Here is a 21850-nt window from a genome sequence, read left to right as displayed (position 1 = left end):
ACATGTAGTAAGACATATCTTTCTTAAAACATGCTGCCATATGTATTCAAAGCCCTAATCTTAATCAACTCTTATTCCTGAAATTTTACACAGACTTGGCTTGCTCATGAGATGACCTATGTTTATAAACTGGAGGGATGCATTTGATCATAATGTTTTTGTCCTAAGAGGTAACGAAGGGTCACCAGTACGTATTTTCAAAACACAGACAGTGTTGGACCCCAGTGTTTAGGTTTCACAGATCAGAGGATATCAAAAACATTTTAAAGGCTGTCACTGAGCTTGTCAATAGAATAGGTAAGGACCACTAGATTCACTAATGGGCTAATCTTGCTTAGCACCTGGACCTTAACAAAACAAGTGGATCCGAGTTCTAAACAAACAAAAGCACTAGAACATCATCTGTAAATATTCAACATCATAACTGCTTACAAACTTTTGACAAATTGGCCAAGGCAAATATAAGAAAGTAGAATAGCCAAATCAAAGTCTATGAGGTCACATAAATATCCAAAGTCTATGAGGACTGTTCCACAAAACGTGGGGGGGGAGCTACTTCAAAATGTTACTACATCTATATATACTATTTCTTTTTTCCTACCATTTGGCCATATAAATGTATCTGTAACGACCTGGCAAAGGGAATCATACTCATACAAAATGTAGCATTCTGTGCCAAAGGTTTGAATTTCATTTTCAACACTTATCAAACTTACAATACACCTTCACATACATCATATGAAGATCTGAGATATGTCAACATAAATCATCAAGATATAATCTATATGTAAGTGGCGCTGTTGGCGTTAAGAACCTTTTTTTTTCAAATCCTACTGAAACGAACAGCAGAGCTTCATTTTCTGGTCAAACTAATCTCAGCTAAGCTGCCATTCACACCTCTCCTGGTAGTCACACCTATCCTTTCAAAGCTTGGACATTTCTTACTCACAATCTATTGTGGTTGCGGAAATGCATTCATTACAAACTTCCAAATGCTGGTTATGACACTCATTGTAAGACATTTCGAAGATTTGTCACCTCACCTGTCTGACTTCAGGTAGCTCATGTTGGCACAACAGGTGAAAAACTGTTGCCCAGTGGTTCCAAAACACACCTGTACCACCTGTATGGACCCCACCATACCATGACCTCTAAACACCTTGGAATGGGACAGTCTACTTTGGAATGTTCAGGGGGTGAAGGGACAATGGTGTTTGCTTGGGATACCGCAAAAGCATACATTGTCATGCTCTGGACAAAGTAATGATTACAAAATTGAACTGTAAACATAGACAATATATGGATCTATTTCAATCTTTACCTATACTGATTATTTTGGCTATATATTTATGACATTTTACCTACAGCCAGACAGAATGGTTTGATTGTCATCCCAAATTGATTTCAGTGTTGAAAGAAAGGGGCCACACTCCTCAGAGACTGAGCGGCCATAGTTGCCACGGCAACAAATCCCGCAGGGATTTCACCTTTCTATAGTGCAAAGACCAGGTGGACCTGCCTGGGTGATCTCCTGGGTCGAATGTCACTACAACCTAGCCACGACTTCACCTGGATTTTCCTCGATTTTCCACCTGATGCCTCCATGGAGGGAAGACCATTCATGGGAAACCTTTGTCTCTGTCTGTCTAAGACATGTTCCTTATCACAAAATCCTCTTACTTACACATTTCAGGTGTGTCTTATGGTTTTAAGTTTAGATAGCCATTAACCTCCTTATACAGACAAAGGAGTGGGCACAATTGAGGGGAGAATGTTATTGTTAGACAACTCAAATGTTGAAAGGGAATTGGTGACTTGTGCTTTTTTTTACTGTAATCCCACTTCTGCACCAATACATGTGTACTGTGTTTAGTTTAATCCCGGAGTATGCAGACAATAAGAGGCAAATAACTAATTTTTCTAACTAGAGTCCATTCCAAGTCACCGCGAGGGTTGTTATTGTCATAATTTAGAACTATTTTCAAGTTATTGTTTTTATTTGTGTAAGAGATTTGATACTTTTGAAATATTTTGAATGTGATTTCAACTTTCTAAATATTTCTTAAGTTTTCTAAAACTTTAGAAATATTCATGATGTATAATATGATATTTACAATGGTTTCTAAATAATGGTAATAGCATTCTACCATTATTTACAATTTTTTACAATTTCTTACCATTTTCTACCATTATTTGTAACATCTCTATAAATAGGTCAGAGGGCTGGGAAGAAAGCAATTCACACATCCTTGCGAAGTTTAGGGAAGAATGCTTTCCACAAAGGACCGAGCGGTGTCCTGCAGTGAAGTCTAAAGATGTACAAAGGCAGACAGAAGGGCCGGATTAGCACCTACTTTTATGGGGGCAATCACCATTCTACCATTGTTAACCATTTTCTACCATTTCTTGTTAATATTTCTAAAAGTTAAATAATCACATAGATGTTTAGAAATTATTACAAATAAAGAGGTTTTTGTGCAGTTACTTTCAAAATATTTCTAAATTATCTAATTAAGTTCAAATAAATTCATATTTTTGTATTTGATCTTTTAGAAAAAATTAGAACTATTGTCAGTCAGATATTCTTTTATTAGAAACTTTTCAAAATGATTACAAATATTATTATAAAACCCTCGCGGTGACTCGGAATGGACTCTACCACAGTTAATGTTTGTTCATGCCTGCCTTTAAAAAAAGAGTCAGATGGCCTTTAGTCAATTTCATCAAAGAGATAAAAGATTCTAAACCTCGGTGATTGCTGTCTAAATCTCATAAGACCTGGAAGAGCTGGTTTAAGATTCTGTTTTTGAAAGAAAAATGTATGGCTAGCCCTGATGCAACTACTGTATTCAAACAAATGCGGATCTGACAATATACGTAACTACAGCATCTCCTTAGTATTCAGCAACCACTGTCTAGTCATGCCTGTTAGTCTTGTTGAAAGCTTGTGGCAAAGCATAGATGATATATCAGACAAATTCTGGGCTCCAGTGCCTTTTATTTCAGGAAGAAAAGATACAGGGCCTGGTGGACAATCCTTCCAATTTAACCATCTCCCCCAGCTGCCATGTTGGATGTACAGAATGCTCGGGTGCTCTCCAGTCTATTGATAAAAGACAGCACACCATACAGCTGCCTAGTCAGAGATAACTGGAAGCGAAGCACCATCGATCATTTGATTTGAGAGCTCTAACAAGCTAACCTTTTCCTACCCCTGTTTCCCTCCACTCCCATATGTATCTATATCTCCTGACAACTAATTTCACAGCTCTGGTCTCCCCTGTAACACAGTTCATATGCTGTATTCACAGAGTATCCTTCAATTATTCTTTACAACATCAACTCTCACATGAGGGAGTAGAAAGCGGACGTGTTTGAAAGTACCATTTTCCTTTTCCTATAGTGTAGTAACACATGTTAGACATAGCTTTGTTGCAACATTTAAACATGAAAAATATCAAAAGAAACATAGTTGCCTTAGAAATCATACCTCTGTATAATATAACCAGGTTTTGATATAAAAGAAATTAAAAGCAGAAAGGATGACTAAAAGAAAGAAAGGAAGAAATAAACATGAGGAAAGAAGGTGAGAAGGACTTCAAGGAGCAACAATGTAGGCGCGCATTAAGAAATTTATTGGCTGTACATTTGTGTTCTTTGCTGATTACTACCAAGCTCTGATTACTTGACCTCCTCAAATCTTGCAGAAACACGAAAAAATTCCAACAGGAGTCCTTGTGAAAACTTAACACACAGTAAAAACAGGTGTCCCTGGCAAAACAGCATTCTACAAAACAACAACGATTCAAGCCAGAATTCCAGCAGCAAAGTGCTACAAATACAGAACATGCCAGCAGATGCCGGAACTGCTGATTCACATAGTCTGGAACTTTGGAACCAGCTTGTTACATTCCAACCATGGGGTTACAAATCATACATCAATGTCCAACGTGATATTGGCTTCCAGCTACACGACCATGGAATCCTTCACCTGTCCTTAATCACAGTGAGCAGGTTGCAAAGCCTCAAGCTCTAACAGGCTGTGGCACTGACAGGTTTAGAAGCCATTCAACAACACTATGCTGAGTGGTTGAAGGGGCAGTAAAACATTCATCATTCTGCGTTTTAGTTATCAAAAATGAATCCACTTTGACTCTCCCTTTTCCTTCTGAAGTTCTAACATGGAACAGCCTAGTATACCTCATAATCCATGGGAATTGGGAATTACTAAATGGTAGTAGCTTACCAGACCCAACATCTGCCAGGCATGTGAACAAATGTCCTTTCCTTTAGTTCAACAAGCTGTTTACCTTGAGTTGTTGACTGGGCATGCTGCATAAACAAAACTACCGTCAATTAGGACGAAGGTGACAAAAGGAACTGTACAGTACAGCTTCTAGGAAACAGATGTGTTGTTGTTGCTAGTTAGCCCAACTCTTCTCTAACTGGTAAGCTTTAAATTCCGTGATATGATAGCAATTGATAATTATAATTATCTGCTTTCACCTCCATTCTTCTGCCAAAATAAGATATCTTTCTACCTCGTTTGGGAAGCGGGGTGATATATGAGTTTCTTTTCTCCCTGGAGTGGAAAATAAATATTTTATCAACTTTGCACCTGCATTTTGCAACTTAGACAATATTTTGTTGCCATTCTCCCAAACACTTCATCAAGAATGAAAACAAAAATCTGTCAATGCTACACATGTACACCCTACAAGTAATGAAGTTGGCCATGCATGTTTTATAATAAAAGCCTTGCATTCTCTATGAAAGCAGATTGTACAGTTTTTCTCTTTATCCTTTGTGGAAAAGGATAAAATGAGAAAAATCTGTCTGCATGAGACAACCCACAAATTAAAGCTAGTTAACAAAAAAGTCCTGCCTTAATTTCTGGTCTTCTTGCTGCTGTACGGCAAGTCAATCTTCTCTGTTCTCAGCAAAATGTTCCTTTAAACTGTGAACCCTAGCTAGGGGAACTCTTTATCATAGTACAACACCGAGTAAACATTAGGCTTTCAAAAGGGCAAGAACATGACAAGAGGCCAATTAGGAAAAGTGGAATCCTGAAATTAAAAGTGGAACATGTTTACAGTATATTTGTACGTCTAGTACTCCAGAAAATGCGTCTCTTAGTGACAGAAACATGTTTATTTACTTGCTCACCACTACTGGCCACGGAGAGGTAACCCTGACATGCAAGAACAGGTTTGCACAGAAAACTTCAAGTCACGGTGGCTCTCCCATTGAGCACAGGTAAAGCATGTTCAAATGTGCAGCCACTTGACAATCTCAGAAGTGTCCATTAGCAAACAAGGGCTCTGCCGCTTGAAGCCATGGAAATCCCCAAAACATGCATGTTAGGAATTCGTAGAAATATATGATTAACTCATTGCATGTATGATATTTTAGTGCATGTATCCAGAGAAAATAAAACTGTGTGCAAGCATGTAAAAATCTTTAAATCTTTCATACATAAAAGCTTGCTATTTTCAACTGGTATGTGCCTAGATAATGCTGACAGAGGCTCCTTGAAGTTTGGAATGCCATTTTTCTCCATTTCACCTCTACACATACATGTACTTGCTGCATGTATTTTTGCATTTTCAGAAGCTTTTTGCAAACAATTTTCTATCCAACACGTTTCATGTTATCCAATGGTACAGCAACATGCTATCTTGTTTGGTAGATTATTCTATAACAGTGTACAATTCTAAGCCTCATTTTTTCTACTGCTCAAAATGTCAGGGTAGGTTCAATTTGCCATATGATACTTCAATAGCAAGAAGGACAGTTCTACCTGACAGGTGTCTTGCTAAATGAGTGTCAATACCCAGCCTGACAACATTGATGTATGAAGCATAGTAAGCTACAAAGTATGTACAAATACAGTTAGTTTGATATGCCAGGTCGACAATGGCATGCTTGTAATATATATTTCAGAAATTGTGCCTGATACATGTCCAGTTGGTTGTGTTTGATCCCAAATGATCAGAACAGAGATTTTGAACAGAAGTATAACTTCTTAATTTCTAAACAGAACTGCAGACGCCCTAGCAGTGCCCCCTGTACTTTTGTCCAATCAATGAAGTCTGACAAATGCGCTAAAACTGATTATCACTCACCTTACTGCCTGTGTTTGTCTTGCCGCTGACAAAGTGGCGACACAACGATGTATCAAACGGGGGATAATTCCTAATCAACCACAAATTACCACGGAACTGTAACCCGGACTGAAGGTAGGTGTGCACAGTATCACGACGGACTGGTAATGATTGAAACGCGACTTTTCCCGGCAAGTATTTCACCCCCTACGGACGACTTGAGTTTCAGTAACCCGGGGTCAGTCGCTGGGGTCACTTAAGTTGAATTAGTCCAAGTAGCATACAGCCCTCCCCGACGTATGTACAGCCGTGTAAGAAGATACACACAGAACAATGGCTCAACTACAGGCACATGGCGCCACACAATTAACAACAAGTTTCATTTCAAGGGAAACAATTACAATCCAAGCTGGAGGTAGTAATGCTATAGTAGTTCTGACCTGCTAGCCCCCCCAGGGCAGTGAGAACCCTTAACCAGATTAACCAATGACAATTGCCTTTATTACAGCTAACTACAAGGTACAAGTACTTTAACTGATCATACCAACAAAATTAAATCCCACAATACATGGCGAATCACAACCACTCCAAAAGTTAGTATTTGGTAAATATCCTCTCTGGAGTACTAGAAAAATAAACGATTGCTATTTATCTAGCACGCGGGCAAAGGTAATCCCTTTTGTCCTGTAACAATGTTGGGATGGTAATTGTAACAATATAAATAGACCACATAACTATAAACATAGCTTGCGGGAGGTACCTGGGTTTTGTGCTTCCCTGAAGGATACGTTACTCATTGTTTCCAAACATATTTATAGCAGGATTAACATTCTCAACGCACAAGTGCGCACAAATACACACACACATATACACACACACACGTTATATATTGCTAATGGCACAATTGTTTAGATATTACCATTCAGGCATTTCTGCAATTAAATTTCATGAACTCTAAAACTTTACTTTTCTATAGAATATACAGAATCCTCTTTGTCGGTAGCATTTCTGGATGAATCAATAGCTCAACAGAAACCCCAAAATGGATTGATGTGGTTACACGACCAAACAACACCAATGGGCATTAAGGAGACAGTCTAGACAGAATAAATCACTCCCCTAGCGACCCGGCCACTCATCAAGGCATCAGGGAGAAGCCACATCAAGCCTGTACAGTCTGTGGGAGATGTGTTTCACCTGTTAGACTACAACGTTATGCACTTTCAGTCCATCTAGTCCCAACATTTGTGTTCCAAATGACAGAAGAGAACAGCACTTATGTCTTGTAATGTCTCCTCTAGGTAAACAAAGCCATTAATACTGCCATATCGGGCCACTAAAGAGTTGTAACATCTCCCCAAAGAGCCGAAGTTTAAAAGGCTTGGGCAGAGTGACCATCTCCAAACTTAGTATCCTTCAGGGTGCTCTTTTCCCCAACCATTCTTTGGCTGCTTCAGGATCAGCATCAGGGTGATGTATATGTACATGATCCATGTACCATTCTCAATTATGGTAGACAGACCAACATGACTGCATGTCTGGGTGCCATGCAGAGGAGGTTACATTTTCTCCTGAGTTGAGTTGGACTTGGACGCCTTGTGAATAGGACACTTAAGTTCAACACAGATTTTCATGACGAAACGAAGCCTGGAAAATAGATTATTCCATGACGACATTTACATGCTTGTAATCTGCAGTTTAAAGGAACTTGCTGGAGGTTTAATAAAGTTTTAATCTCTTTTCATAGTGAGGCCTATTTTCAACAGCAGCAACAACAACAAAACGATGATTCATACCATAAATTCCTGTGCTTTCCTATTCCAGACTACCAAACGCTTGTGAAAACATGTTTTCCCTGCCATTTAGACATCTGTGCATAAGTAGACAGTGTAAAGAAAGCTAGAGGAAGCTGACAACATCTCTGAATCAGCACGACCAGGTAGGATCTCTGAGGTCAGGGAAGATGGATCATACAATATGTAGCTCATCATGGCGACAACCCAGGGAATGATAGTTATTACTGCAGGAGCATTTCATAATCATAGTCATACAGAAGGCTTGATACTGATATGGCATATCTATCAATAATCTCTGTGCCTTTAGAAGGAATGTAGACGGATGGCTTTTTTATAATCAGTAATCAGTCTCCACAGGTTGGCATGATACATGTAAGTGCAATAACATTTAATCTTCTCAGCTATCTCATTAGATTCTGACACATGTTGCAATAATAATGTCATATTTCTTGTCATTATCTCTGTCAAAGTGGCATGCATGTTATGAATATGATGTAACAGTTATTTGTCAAAAAAAGGTGGGCTGTTCTTTTGAGAAGATAACTAGAAAATCAGGGATGAATTTCTAGACATGTTTGTTGGTGGTTAGGCCTTACACTAAGGAGAAACTGGCAAAGTTTACCAGTCTGAGAATCCAGAAATGTCTCCAACTCTACGTTAGTCAACAGAATATGTACTGAACCTTTCCTTTTATACAAACCTGGTCAGCTCAGTCTGTATGTACTCAAAGTTATGGACTGGATGATGCTGAGAGATTTTTTGTTATATCACCATCTCACTCAGCTGCAGGGCTGTCTTCAGCTTTAGATTTTTTTTCCGTCCCACAAAAGCTTATTGTTTGAGAGCCCATGTTTTGAATTTCCTTTGAATTTGTCATTCTAAGCTTACGAACATAACTTTTCCTCAATTCCCTGTCAGGAATGGACTGGGACGTACTGGGTGAAATTTTATCCGTCCCAACAAGCAAAATTCCATCCTGGGACGGAGGGACGGGTCCTGGAGACAGCCCTGCTCAGTTGAGAAGCCTTTCAGCAAAAGTGCTATAACTTGTCAGCTTCATTTTGAAACTTCTCCATGTTGGTCTGTCTGCAGCCAGTTTGGTGCAGCTCTCTGGGTAATTTCTTGATTTGATCTAAACATCTATTTTCTTTTAAATTTCAAACTTTAGATACAACTACAGTCAAACCTGTATTAGCGGTCACCTTTGCATAGCGGCCACCTGCCCATAGTGGTCACTTTTTGTCGGTCCCTTGGATTTTTCCCATTGACATAAGCATTAAGAATTAGGCTATAGCGGCCACCTGTCCAACGCGGTCGCGGCCAGACGATTTTCGGTCCCGCGAGTACAGTAACACTGCCGATAACGGCCAATGTGCGCCGGTGGAAGCCGCATCGCCACCGCACGCCGGGTTCAAAATCTTCATTTTTTAATGCAGTTATCAAGTTTATGTGAACTCAACTTGACAGGATAATAATAAAGAAAACAATAATGTTTTATCTTCGTTAGATTATCCATGGTTTGACGCGCGCGAAGTCAAGTATTTCTTCACATGGCTTGCGTTTGTACATCGTAGCATATTTGACTATTTCTGTGCATTTGGATTGGACAAAGATTACGGTAGTTTTTGGAAAATACAACCCGCACATGTATCTGATGCGCTAAGTTGGCGAATTATTTCAATGTCGGCCCAATATTTCCGTTTTCCCCGGGAATTCATCCGAAAATGTGCCGAAACACGATTTTCAAAATGGCGGAGCAGCATAAAGGTCATCGGAAGACACCATTGTTGCGGAGGTATAGTGTGTTAAATCTATTTTGCTGCAAACTATCACTGAGGATAATTACTGAACCAAAAGCTTCAAACTAAATATGGATAACATTACTATCTTGTAAATTTTGGGCTGTTGTAATTTTCTGAAAAGAAAAAAGCCCTCAAAAGAGCGACCTTCCTCTCATTACCCTATTAGCATAATGGTAGAAGCCGATCATGACAAGCAAACAACAACAGATTAGGAAAATTGTCGCCACGATTTTATGTTTGAAAACGGTCGAAAACGAACAGTAAGTGGCAACTGAGCAACATATATTTTGTTCTATACTAACTAGGGGGCATTTTGCTGCGAAGAACTTTGTTTCATATGATTAAAACTCGTTGGTGACGCGTGTGCCGGCAGCGAAGCAGTCGCGAAGGATCAAGAGTTGAGTATGGCGATGCTGGTCTGTTCAGACATGAAGCTCGAGCAAACCATGGATTTTGGAGTTGGCAGATACAATAATTCTTTTGTCAAGCCCATAATAGCAGTAAAAGAACAACAATCGAATTTCTAAAATGTGCCTTACCTATGTAATGTTTACATGTGTACTGTACGGTGAATAAATGTATCTCAGTGGGTACTGAAAACATGTGTCACTCGTGGTCAATTAATCAACATTTTCTCCATAGCGGCCACCTGTCCTTAGCGGCCAGTTTTGGCCAGTCCCTTGAGTGACCGCTATAGACAGGTTTGACTGTATCACCTGGCATTTTAAGTACATGTACCCAAACCATAATCACCAACTTCAAACTTGAATGTTCTGCTATTATTCTTAATCTGTGTTGGTATAAACAAAATGAATCATTCTGAAGCAAGGTAATTTCCACACCAATTTTTGTGTTAGAAATTAAAGTTCAACATTGCTTCAGAATGAGTCCTGATGTATGCTCTCTTACAAGTTACAAAAGTTTGTTTGCTTCAAGTACTGTATTTTATGTTTGGTTTATAACGAGATTTCTTAATGGAAAACTGGGAACTGGCAACATTCCAGTGGTACATGCAAGCAGGGCTGTACCACAGGGAATAAGAGGTTGACAATGACATACCAGTTCACATATGGTGCTGTCAAAACTCCAGGGGACACATTTCTCAACCAACAACAATGCCCTTTATGACTGCAAACCTCATATAACCTCCTTGAGGCAACATACAAAATGTGCTTTCCTTCACAGAAATGAGTGGCTCTCCCACATGTCATACAATCTAACCTATCACATCAGGCCACAATGAAGGAGTATGCAGGCATTTTGTAGCAGCATGGGGAATAATGTACAGGAAGCAGTGCTGACCCCCTGACCCACCTGTCGGGAATACACACATTCTTCAAAGTTATGTCTGATCATCCCATCTGTATCGGACAGAAGTAAACTTTTAAGAATGCGTGTATTCCTGACGGGTGCCTTTCTTGGCAACATATCAAATCATGCATGTATATTCAATAGGGAACGTATAAAGTAGGAAGCCTTAAAGCAGTTCCCTGCATAACCTCAAACCGTTGCACTTAATGGAAATCTTCTAAACCAAAAATCAATACACATCAAAGTAGGCAGTGTCTTTTCCCCTGAGACGGCTGATAGACTCTGCCTTTCCATCACCCATTCAGGATTTTCCATAACTCCTTTAGAATCACATGTGAGTTACTGCTTGTGCCGAAAATGTCTTCTTCGTGTGCCAACCAATTTGTCTGGATATCAAAAGTGGCCTGAGTAAACTTCAAGCCACTAAAAAGAGACAAACTGTGCACATTTCATCAATTTGGCAGTCACTCTTCTGGAGTTTTGTCGGTAGATGTATTTTCTTGCTGCTTGCTGAGATCTTCTCCCATTTCTGGCCTATAGATAGACCCTTACCTTATCGTACTTCAGCTCAATAGTGATGTAAATTGGTTCATACTGAGCTCATTTCATATGAAGAGCAACAGCTCAACTCCCATACATGTATATGAGTGGCAAGGTTTGACTGCATTTGCAAAACTGTGTGGGTGCAAACTGACCGTATCATTATCAATGTTAAATTCAGTTTGGGTATACACAAAGGAGGCAGCTGTATATGATTCCTTAACTCCGCCTCTTCCTACTGCAATACATTGTATCATATTGGAGCAATATCAAAGCATTCACTCTTCAAATTCCTAAGCACCAGAAACAGATGGTGATCAATATTCTGCTCCACCAGCTCAAGAGTAAATGTCATACATTACTGCCAACAACCTCACCAAAGGGCCCTTGATGAGGCCAGGGAGCCAATGTTATAACTTATGTGGCCCCTGCAGCAAAGTTTAAGTACTCAAGAAAATGCCTCAGGAAATACAACTGAGCCGAGGGTAAGTTATTTGTGACTGCTGTGAGAGACGACGTCAAGAAATTCAAACAACATTCATGTACATTGTTCATGTAATTCCTTTGTGGAACCACCGTAATTTCCCATGCTGAGATGCACAGAACAGTCAAATGGAAACCCAGAAGGTTTGGGCATGTGAAAGGGAGGCATGATTTGCTACCTCTGTACAGGTCAAGAAACTCAAACATATATGCATATGAATGCATTCTGCTTAGGGCTATTCTAGTATGAAGAAATACTGGGAACAAAAACTAATCCCCAAAGTCATACACATTTTATTTCATTTGATAAGTTGCATTTCCCAGAGCAACTTTGATGTACTTAGAAGTTACTATCTATGCAAAGTATAATCTTTAATGATCATCATAACTTCGGGTCTTATGTTGTGAGTTAGTACATAATCTCACCTTAAATGTGTTGCCAGTCTTATCATACTCTGGAGGGATGAAGATGCCTTCTGGGTTGTCTGTGAAAATGAAAAAAAATGCATCAAAATCAATATAACTTAGCATTTTGAATATATACATTCAAGCATTGATTTTAGTTGCTAACACTTACAATATTCTTGTACTTGTCTAATCAACTTTGGTACATACAGTATGGCAATATTCACTTAGAAATATGGCAACTGCACATGGATCCCAATTTTTTATGGTGGTAAAAAGATAACATATCACTCCAGTGCCCCTTTGTCACAATACTAAATGACACATGTACATGTATGATTTACTATAAACTACATCCTAGGTAAGTGCTCTCGTCAGTATATCCCCAAGGAGCTTAAAAGTTTCCCCTTGAGTTGACTGCAATAATTACTTGAGGGACGTACGTGCAGTGGGCATAGAGTCAAAATATCTTTACAAGGCTGGGTGGACTCAACTGAAGTAGAAAAAGCATCCCTTTACTGTTGGAAATAGGCTGAGCAGTACAGATTTCAAGCAGTCATTGCCTCTCAAGACTTGAATAGATGTGGAGCATAGTCAGAGACCTGGGGGCATCATGGTGAGAATCTTAATCTCTGGTAGTGCCGAAAGGACTTACATGTACCACTTCAGTTTCAAACCTGGGGCTGCTTGAAACCCTGAACGTGAACTTGACAAACCCACATGATAGGCATCTTAAGTACACCTATCTCCCTAATGGAGGTAAAGACCTTTCAGATGGATGCAATCAATATCAGAGTACAGGTACAAAAATAGATTGAAGACCATTGAAATAATACCTGCACAACCTTTGCCACAATTTTTACCAAGCAATCTGCAGAGTCTGTAATAAAATATCTACAGTCTGCAGTTGTAGATAGATGTAAAACATCATACCATAGAACTGAATTGACTGAGTATTCTACAAATCAATACGTGTCTATAACACAATTCAAATTTTTCCCTCTCTTGTGGGCTACTAGTAGTTCATTGACCCTGTACAGGTTGCAGCATAAGGCAGAAGTAGCAGGTAGAAAGTTGAGGCAAGAGACTGTATTGATCATAAAGGCAGTCACTACAGTTGAAGCCAACTGAATCCCAAGGGAGCCTTGTATTCAGATATAACATACAATAATCATACATGTAAATGCCCAACATTAAATCAAAAGAAAAATAGAGACTTACAATTCTAAAGACACACAAAATTTTAATGTCACAGTCTTCAGTTTAGTCCAGGAGGATATCTCCCCAATCTGTGATGCCTGAGATAGTATCCCATTCCCAGCTGTGTTTTATCCCCTACCTGACCAGAAGAGCTACATGTAATACACACATCTGAGACATCACTCAGCTATTCGTTATACATAATACTGTATCGGTTCTGTAAGAGGAATTTATCCCCACCAATTGTATAGGGATGTCGACATGTATGTTTTCCTCTTAGCATGACCTAAACTCAGGTGAAATATTGTCAATCAATGTTCACCATCAAGCTTACTCAAGTGTGGCTAAAATTAGTAGAAGCCAGCGGGTATTCCAGCTCTGTCAGTGGGAGTAATACCCTGCCCAAGATAACGTATGGATCGAGAAAGCAGCCAATTACCGCATTTCAAGAAAAGGAGGCATGTGGCTTAAGAGACTGGCTGCAAACACAGAAGGATTGTTAGAAAGCTGCAAACACAGAAGGCTTGTTAGAGAGAGATGCCATTCTTTGGAAAGTTTCACATTTAACTGCACAACTTTCAACCAATAGCAGGGTTCGCAGCTACAGATATTTCTATCCGTGTTTGAGACTTTTAGATGAGGGTAAAAAAATACTGCATTGTAATTTTACATGTTTGATCAGGAACAATGAACCTTATGGGTCAGAGGAAATAGGCCTATTTTGATTTTAATCTAGGGCTCACCTTAATCTCCTAAAATTTGGAAATTTTAAAAAGTTATCATTAACAATGTACCACGCTTTAAGCCCATTCACACACCAGATTTTTTCCCCAATCGTGCTATTCACCATGTTCAGCTCTGTGAAATTACTACCTGATTGAATAACGCAGCAACATGAAAGTCGGATCATGAGCATGACCTTCCCATGACTTTGGAAATAGAAGACATACTGCTCATTGATCATGGACTGGGTTACATGTAAGACAACTCTAAAAAGATACACTTGACTTCCATTACATCTTTACCACGTGGTGACAAAGAAAAGCAATACCATTTGCTAATGACAGGAATTCATCCCAAACAGCTGCCTCAATGTCATTGTCTTGTAAGTGGGCAATACAAAACAGACTTATATGAAAGTCATAATTTGGTATGAGCATAAATCAAGACTCTGTGTTATCCAGAATTCATCTTTGCTCAAGCCATCCAAAAGGGCGGGGTTTGGGAACAACATCTTTGTGTTCAGCACCAAGGACATACACCATCCATTTTAGATGTGAGGAATTAAGAATATGGTGTCTGCTCTTCTTAATCCAACCTGTAGAAGCATGCAGCTTAGAAAAATGGACCGCTGCTTTGCAATACTTTTCATAACTATGCAGCTTCCCCTGACCAGATGCCCAAGCTGCTTTCCTAAGACAAGCAGTGACTAACAAGGCTTGAAACGTTTTTGGGCATCCCGTCCCTGGAGAGCTGTGAAATGTAGTAATGACTGAGTGGACCTGGCGGGTTAGCTTACCCCAGACTTGGCAGACCGTTCTTTCTATTGATTATATGACAGGAACTGCCCTACCAGAGACACAGTACACCACGCAGCTGTGTGATGCGGTCTCTGGACGACATCAGGGCACACCGTTCAGGTCAGGGAGTCATTTTGCTTCGACAACTCAAGGGCAAATATCAAGGAAGTAATACACTCCCAATTTAGTAATTTTATTGATTGAAATTCTGCAGCCCATTTGATATTCCTGCATTCAAGAAAGTTGTGTTATCGTAATTTCTTTCAAGGTTATGCTTGAAGGAAGGGATTTATTTATGATGACAGGCATTCCGGTACAGCTTACTTTGTTGTTTGTATTATTTAAACAACAAAAGGAGAAAACGATTAGGAGAGGAAACATCAGCAAAAACAAAATACATCCCTCTATATGGGGTGTAAAAATATAACAAGTTTGACAGAGCTGTTGACCTGAAAAAAGTTGTATTTTCCCATAACTATATCTGTCTAGATCTAAAGCTTTACTTTTACTGAATTGGATGCTATCTTGTGATGTAGGCTTAGGTTGTTTCATTTCTACAAACCCACTGGTCTATGTGACTGATCACCATCCACTTGATACAAATGATAAGAGATACTGTATACTATGAAGCAGGCCAACTCATGTATCCCCCATCAATCTCCCCCATCAATCAAGGAAATGTGGTACAATGCACTCAAAAGTTCTCTTAGAGGATTTGGAAGAAAAACACTGGTGTGATGCCGTTGTGCTTCATGTCTAAAATCCTGTACAACTTCATGTCATGTGGAGTATACTGCTAGTGATAATGACTACACCACTTGAAATGACACAGTACATACAGGAAAATACATGTAGGTTGTAATGATACTTTAGATAACCTGTTATGGTGACTGTTGACTGCAACTAAAGCCTGGAGCTGCGCTTCCATCATTCTTGAGGTGAAAACACCACCACCAGACACTGGAGTCTAGAGAATGGCCAGTTCATGGGAGATGTATATACATAGCTGCAAGTAGCTCATTTATATCAAGGAATATACATCCTTCAATCAACCATAATCATAGGCAATTGTATGTCTATATCTAAAACGTTTGAACTGGATATAGAGCAGCATGAGCTATGTCTGTAAATAATATCAAACTACAAATGATTAACCAGAGATGCCATCTGTCACCCTAGATATTAGAGCACACAACAAAACACAATTTGACAGAAAGTCTCACAGCACGAAAACTGATATTTAAGCCAACTTTCCGAACTACGTAAATATGTATTAAAGGTGGTTGAATATTTCAGCAGACTTTACAAATTCGGAAAGGCAACTGAAAGATAATTTTGACCTTTCCGTAGCCTTTCTTCATTACGTAAAGAGCCATTAAAGTAATTGAATTATTTCAGCAAACTTTACGATTTCGGAAAGGCAACTGAAAGACAAGTTGACCTTTCCGCAGCCTTTCCTTACTACGTAAAGAGTCATTAAAGAAATCGAATTATTTCAGCAGACTTTACGATTTTGGAAAGGCAACTGAAAGATAAAACTGACCTTTCCTTATCCTTTCCGAACAACGTATATACCTATTTAAGACGCAGATATTTTCATAACCTTCACGCATTGCGTAAATGTAACGTAAACATATCGCTTTCATAGCGTAAACATGACGTACAGTCAACATTGCAATAGTCAAAAACATACACAGTTTCCACTTCAAACTTCTCACCTTACTTTAAAACTAGCAGTAATGCAAACAACATCAGTCTGCAAGTGACGGCCGAGGTGTTTTGACCAGGACAGTGACCAAGACAAGTTTCTCTTTAATCATATAATAAACTTTTAAAATGTAGAGACAACAGATATGGAATCATAGTATGTTGTGGATAAATCTAACCGAGAATACAAAATGATATAAAAACCATTGGATTGCTATAAGCCTGGCACTGTGTGACATTAACTGACAGTTACATGTAACAGTTCTACAGAGCCCAAGTCTGATAGACTTACCAAATATAGACTACATTTAAAAGCTATTATAATATCACCAGGCATACAACTGCAAAGCGCGCCTCGAGGGATTATGAGCTTCTGATTGGTCCAGCGATTGCGCTCAGTCTGTGATTGGTCAGTACCCGCGTGAACACAGCGTGATCATCGCATGTGACAAAATTTCCATACCTAAGGCGCGCGATACAAACTTGTCAGACGTGACGGAAGGACATGAAGGTAACCGGTACCACGGCGAAGAGGGCTTCCATCTACAGGTTACAGCCAAGTTTACATAGGTAAGAACTTTATCTGCCAGCTAGTATATGCAATGACAGTTGTGTTGTATGTATGGATGTATGGGTGTTTCACAAGTAACATGATAATATCTGCACCGCGTCTTTTGACCTCAGTAACGTTGTTCTTTCAGAACACATTTCCTAAAGGTCACAGTCGGTGAAACAGTCAACAGCGTTGTTTGCTGGGATAAAGGACTAAAATTGCACATCCACTTCGAGTCCAACACAAAAAATTAGAAGACGACTAAATACAGTTTGCTTGGCTGCCCCCAAAACGGGCCTAAAGTGTTGTCAATCATTAGCGCTTTTTTACCCTTTCTTGTCTGGGGTGAGGTGTCAGGGCGACGCCATTTTGGGTCATAGGTCAATCAGAGCACGACAAACCTGGTCATGCTGCATTTGCGGGAAAACTGCGGGTTTTCTGCTATACCTGATTTGTGCTAAAGAAAGCGCAAATTTTCTGAACGTCCACACATTTCCCAAGTACCGTGTTTGGGCTAAGATTATTGAATAATTATGTACTGTATGTTTATTGCGTTAGAATCTTTTAGAAACTTCCGTCAAAATGGGGAGGGGCATCGAAAAATTGAGTGTGTACATACGTAGTAAGTGGTAGGGAATGTCTAATACATACATAATGGCAGAGCATCATAAAGTACATACTTTTTGGTGTTGAATTATTCAGTGTGTGTAATTGACACCAGAAACCAAGGACATTATATCCTTGTAGAAATTTAAAGTGACACTACATGTACATGTGAGTGGATGAGAAATAAATTGCAGTGATTTCTTATTCCCAGGGCAATATGTACATTGTTTTCACCAAAATATAGCAACTTGCAATATGTACAAATCAAAACATTCTGATTTCACACTTGTTTAGGTGTATTCCGGTGCACTCCTGACTGTTGAATAGGCACACCGACTGTTTGGTACTGGTTGAAGTTCTGTAGGACTTATCTGAGCTGTTGACTGTCAACTGTAAGTTTACTAACTTAAAGATATTATAAAGTTTGCAAGAAATACTAGCACCAGTTATTTTATTTGTACATGTGTGATAATGTGATATCAGACTACCAGGACTATCTGTTGTTTTCACAAACACTTAAAAGTCATTAGAAAGCTTTTGTTTATCAATTTATTTAATCACATATATTTTGGGAGGATAAGGTAGAAAGCAGATTGCTTACTAGTAACAATATATATTAACTATATATACAAGGCTAATGCGGATTGCTTAAGGGCTTCCCAGTCCAGTACTCCAGATCTTGAGTTCCCGGGAAAACTGCCTGTAACCATTTGGCATCACCAGAAATTTTAATCCCTGCTTCCCCACCAGATATCACCTACTGGAATCAAATAAAACATTTCACAGATATTAGCTACCCCTTCTCATTTCACATGTACTAAATAAACACATGTAAATATACATACAAATAGATACAATGTAGTTCAACAGTAGTCAAGAAGTTTTATGCAATAGCACAAAGAAAGGTCAAATACTTGTCTAACATTGCCAGCTTAGTTTGCATTACACTGTAACCAATGCCGGTGCATTTTTTTTTCTTGCAGAGCCAGGCAGAAAGGTCGAGATCAGCATGGATTTGACTCACACACAACCAACATGCCACAAATTTTGTGGTCACTGCCAGCAGCATGTACTTGGACGTACTTTCTTCAACCACAAGCGGAAATACTACAACAAGTCAACCGGTACATGGCAACAAGATCGCTGACATCCCCCCCCCCCTCGGTGGCGGCCAGCATTCCAGACCCCGCATTTAAAAAGATTGTTATTGTCTAAAAATGTTGACACTGAAGATCAAGTAATGTTTGAAAATGGTGATCAATTGCAAAAGCATGTGATGCAAGTATATGTAGCCTATATGATGTTGTTTTGTATTACAATTTTTTGTATTTGTAGACTATTTAGTATGTATATGTGAAGATATAAACATGAAATGTAACACTTGCAAAGATAATGTTGGTAGTAAGTCCTGTCATTAGAAAATCACACATGTAATGGTCTTGCTTACTTAAGGGGTAATCACCAGCAGAAGCAAGTCTTCTTGTTCTGTAGTCATACTATTTTTCCGAATCCAAAATATTATTCTTGTGGCAACTTGACATTGAATTTGGACGAGGCAGCACTTGCAATATAACACTATTCTGATAACCCCCAAGTACAATCCAGATCTGTGTATACCTTTGTGTTGGAAAAAACTTTAGCATTGTACTTCTAGTTACAGTCTTCTGGTTCTGTGGAAACTTTCATCTAAATGTTTCCTACACCGTTCCATATCTGACTCCAAGAGAAGGACAGTTGTTGAGTTTGCATTTTAAAAGATTGTTATTGTCTAAAAATGTATTCAGTATGTATATGTGAAGATAAAAACATGAAATGTAACACTTGCAAAGACAAGTCAAGAAATGAATTGTTGGAAATATATATTTGTTTCTGTCATTCATTAAATATAAAGTAAAGGATGCGAAAAGACTTAGGAAAGTTTTCAGTAAACGCATGCTTTCCGTCAAAAAATTTCCGTAAATATTTCTGAAAGATAGTTGTTTACTAAGCCTTTACGGACCCTAATGGCACGGAAAGGTTACGGAAATAGTGAAAGTACGGACCTAAACGCACCACTGGAAAGGTATCGTAAAGAGTACTTAAAGAATAAAAAACCGCAACCTTTAAGTAGTATCTAAGTATGCTTAAATAGTTGTTTAATAACCCTTTACGGACCCTAATGGCACGGAAAGGTTACGTAAAAAGTGCAAATACGGACCTAAACGCACTCTCGGAAAGGACACGTAAAGGGCAACTTTACGTACTCGGAAAGGTATTGTAAAGAGAACTTAAAGTATGAAAAACCGCATCCTTTACGTAGCATTTAAGCATGCTTAAATATGGTTTTTCGTGCTGTGTCTGTGCTCAGGTACATATGCTGAATTGGATAATAATGTAGACTATTGTTAGACCTTCCAAGTGTTGAGCACGTAGAACTCAATTGGCTTTGAAACTGGCTGAAATATTAGACAATATTCTGAAAAAAACTTCTGAAAAAAAGTAGGTCAGTGAAATAGAGATAAACTTCATCATAGCCTGCAAAAGCACAAAGTGAAGCCCTGGACACAAACAGATCCATCTAATGCACACTTCAGTCAGAAAAGTGCAGCCAGTATGATACTGATAAAACTTCAACAACTTTCAGGTTTCCATGACAAATTGCTGAGAGCTACAGTAGCTCTTAGCTACTTGTCATTAGCTACACCTTTCTCTCTTCTTCTATCATGTATGTCAACTTGCGTTCACTATTTTGATATAAGAACATCTTTACATGACAGCTCTGATTTATGAGTAACACATTCACTGCAAAAGATAAGCCTTGAGCCGTCCATCAACTTTACACTAAGAGCACCACTGCAGCACTGTACAGCTTTGTAGTAGATTGCCATGAGATACATGTCGCTCATTCTCATTTGAATGTACAAATTGCTGTCGCCAGCCTTTACGACTTGATATGAGCCAAATTAAGGGCACCATCGATGCTTTCTTCACTTCCCCACAACACATATCATGTTTCACGAAAAATGCACCTCAAAATTACTTATGGATTTTGACTTCCAAAAAGTTATGGCAATGAGTGGCCTAAAGAGTCACAAAAAACGGCTGTCGCCTGCGGAGACATGCAAAATTTGAAAAGCAGCTGAGAATGTAACAATTCAGTCCAGAGTTTGACCGGTTAACTGGTGAATCCAGCTACTGAGGCCCTCCGACAAATCACGTCAGATCGCTCCCGTCACTGTTCTTGTACGCTGTGCAAGGCGGTTTATGCCTGTCGCTCAAAACGGTAAGCTCCGTTACCGTTTGAAGTAAGACGTTCCTAACATTAAGATATGCCACATATAAGGTGCCAACCTGTCGTTTTTATGACGACTTAAAGCTTTTGTGGCTTTTAAAAGGAACAAATAAGAACTGTTTGCTATCAGTTGTGGACCACCTCCTCGAACAAATGACAGTACAGTAATGAATGTAATCTCCGTTACCATTGTTTGATGCTCTCTGTGTTGTTAACAAGGCATGGTGTAGGAACGCTGCCCATTTTCTAAATGCCTGTACATACGTCCTTTTAATAATAAAAGATGGAACGCAAAAACGAAAATCCCTTTGAAGGAAAAGCCGAAGTTTTACTGTAGTAAGCTCCGTTACCGGTAACGGAGATTACACCTGTTGCGGAAAATACATAACCTGGCGCAGAACTTTTTGTAGTTGTGCACCATAAGGCAAAAGCGTTTGAACTAGAATAGAAAAGTATAGATTCAACTGAGAGAAACCCCCTGTAGGGTTATCATATTCCAATTTTCTACTCTTTCTTCCAGATTTTGTTTCCAAAGTTGAATTCTTTTTAAAC

General features: G+C 39.1%; 1 protein-coding gene and 1 long non-coding RNA gene across 4 annotated transcripts in view; one reads left to right on the top strand and one right to left on the bottom strand.

The window, feature by feature from the left end:
- Positions 1–21850, bottom strand: part of LOC136431073 (kinase non-catalytic C-lobe domain-containing protein 1-like) — a 68801-nt gene that overhangs the window by 25531 nt on the left and 21420 nt on the right. For 2 of the 3 annotated variants that reach the window (XM_066422283.1, XM_066422284.1), the window contains exon 3: positions 12463–12521. In XM_066422283.1, the coding sequence (XP_066278380.1) occupies positions 12463–12521 (59 nt within the window). Of the gene's footprint in view, positions 1–1043; positions 1172–12462; positions 12522–21850 lie in introns of those variants that run through there. The other variant, XM_066422285.1, reaches the window with a different exon arrangement.
- LOC136431089 (uncharacterized) lies at positions 17217–20117 on the top strand. Its single transcript, XR_010754982.1, has 3 exons — positions 17217–17438; positions 18322–18419; positions 19011–20117. It is a non-coding gene; the product is annotated as an uncharacterized lncRNA (long non-coding RNA).

Source organism: Branchiostoma lanceolatum, chromosome 3, assembly GCF_035083965.1.
Source record: "Branchiostoma lanceolatum isolate klBraLanc5 chromosome 3, klBraLanc5.hap2, whole genome shotgun sequence".
NCBI lineage: Eukaryota > Metazoa > Chordata > Leptocardii > Amphioxiformes > Branchiostomatidae > Branchiostoma > Branchiostoma lanceolatum.
This window is presented reverse-complemented; position numbering and strand designations above follow the sequence as displayed.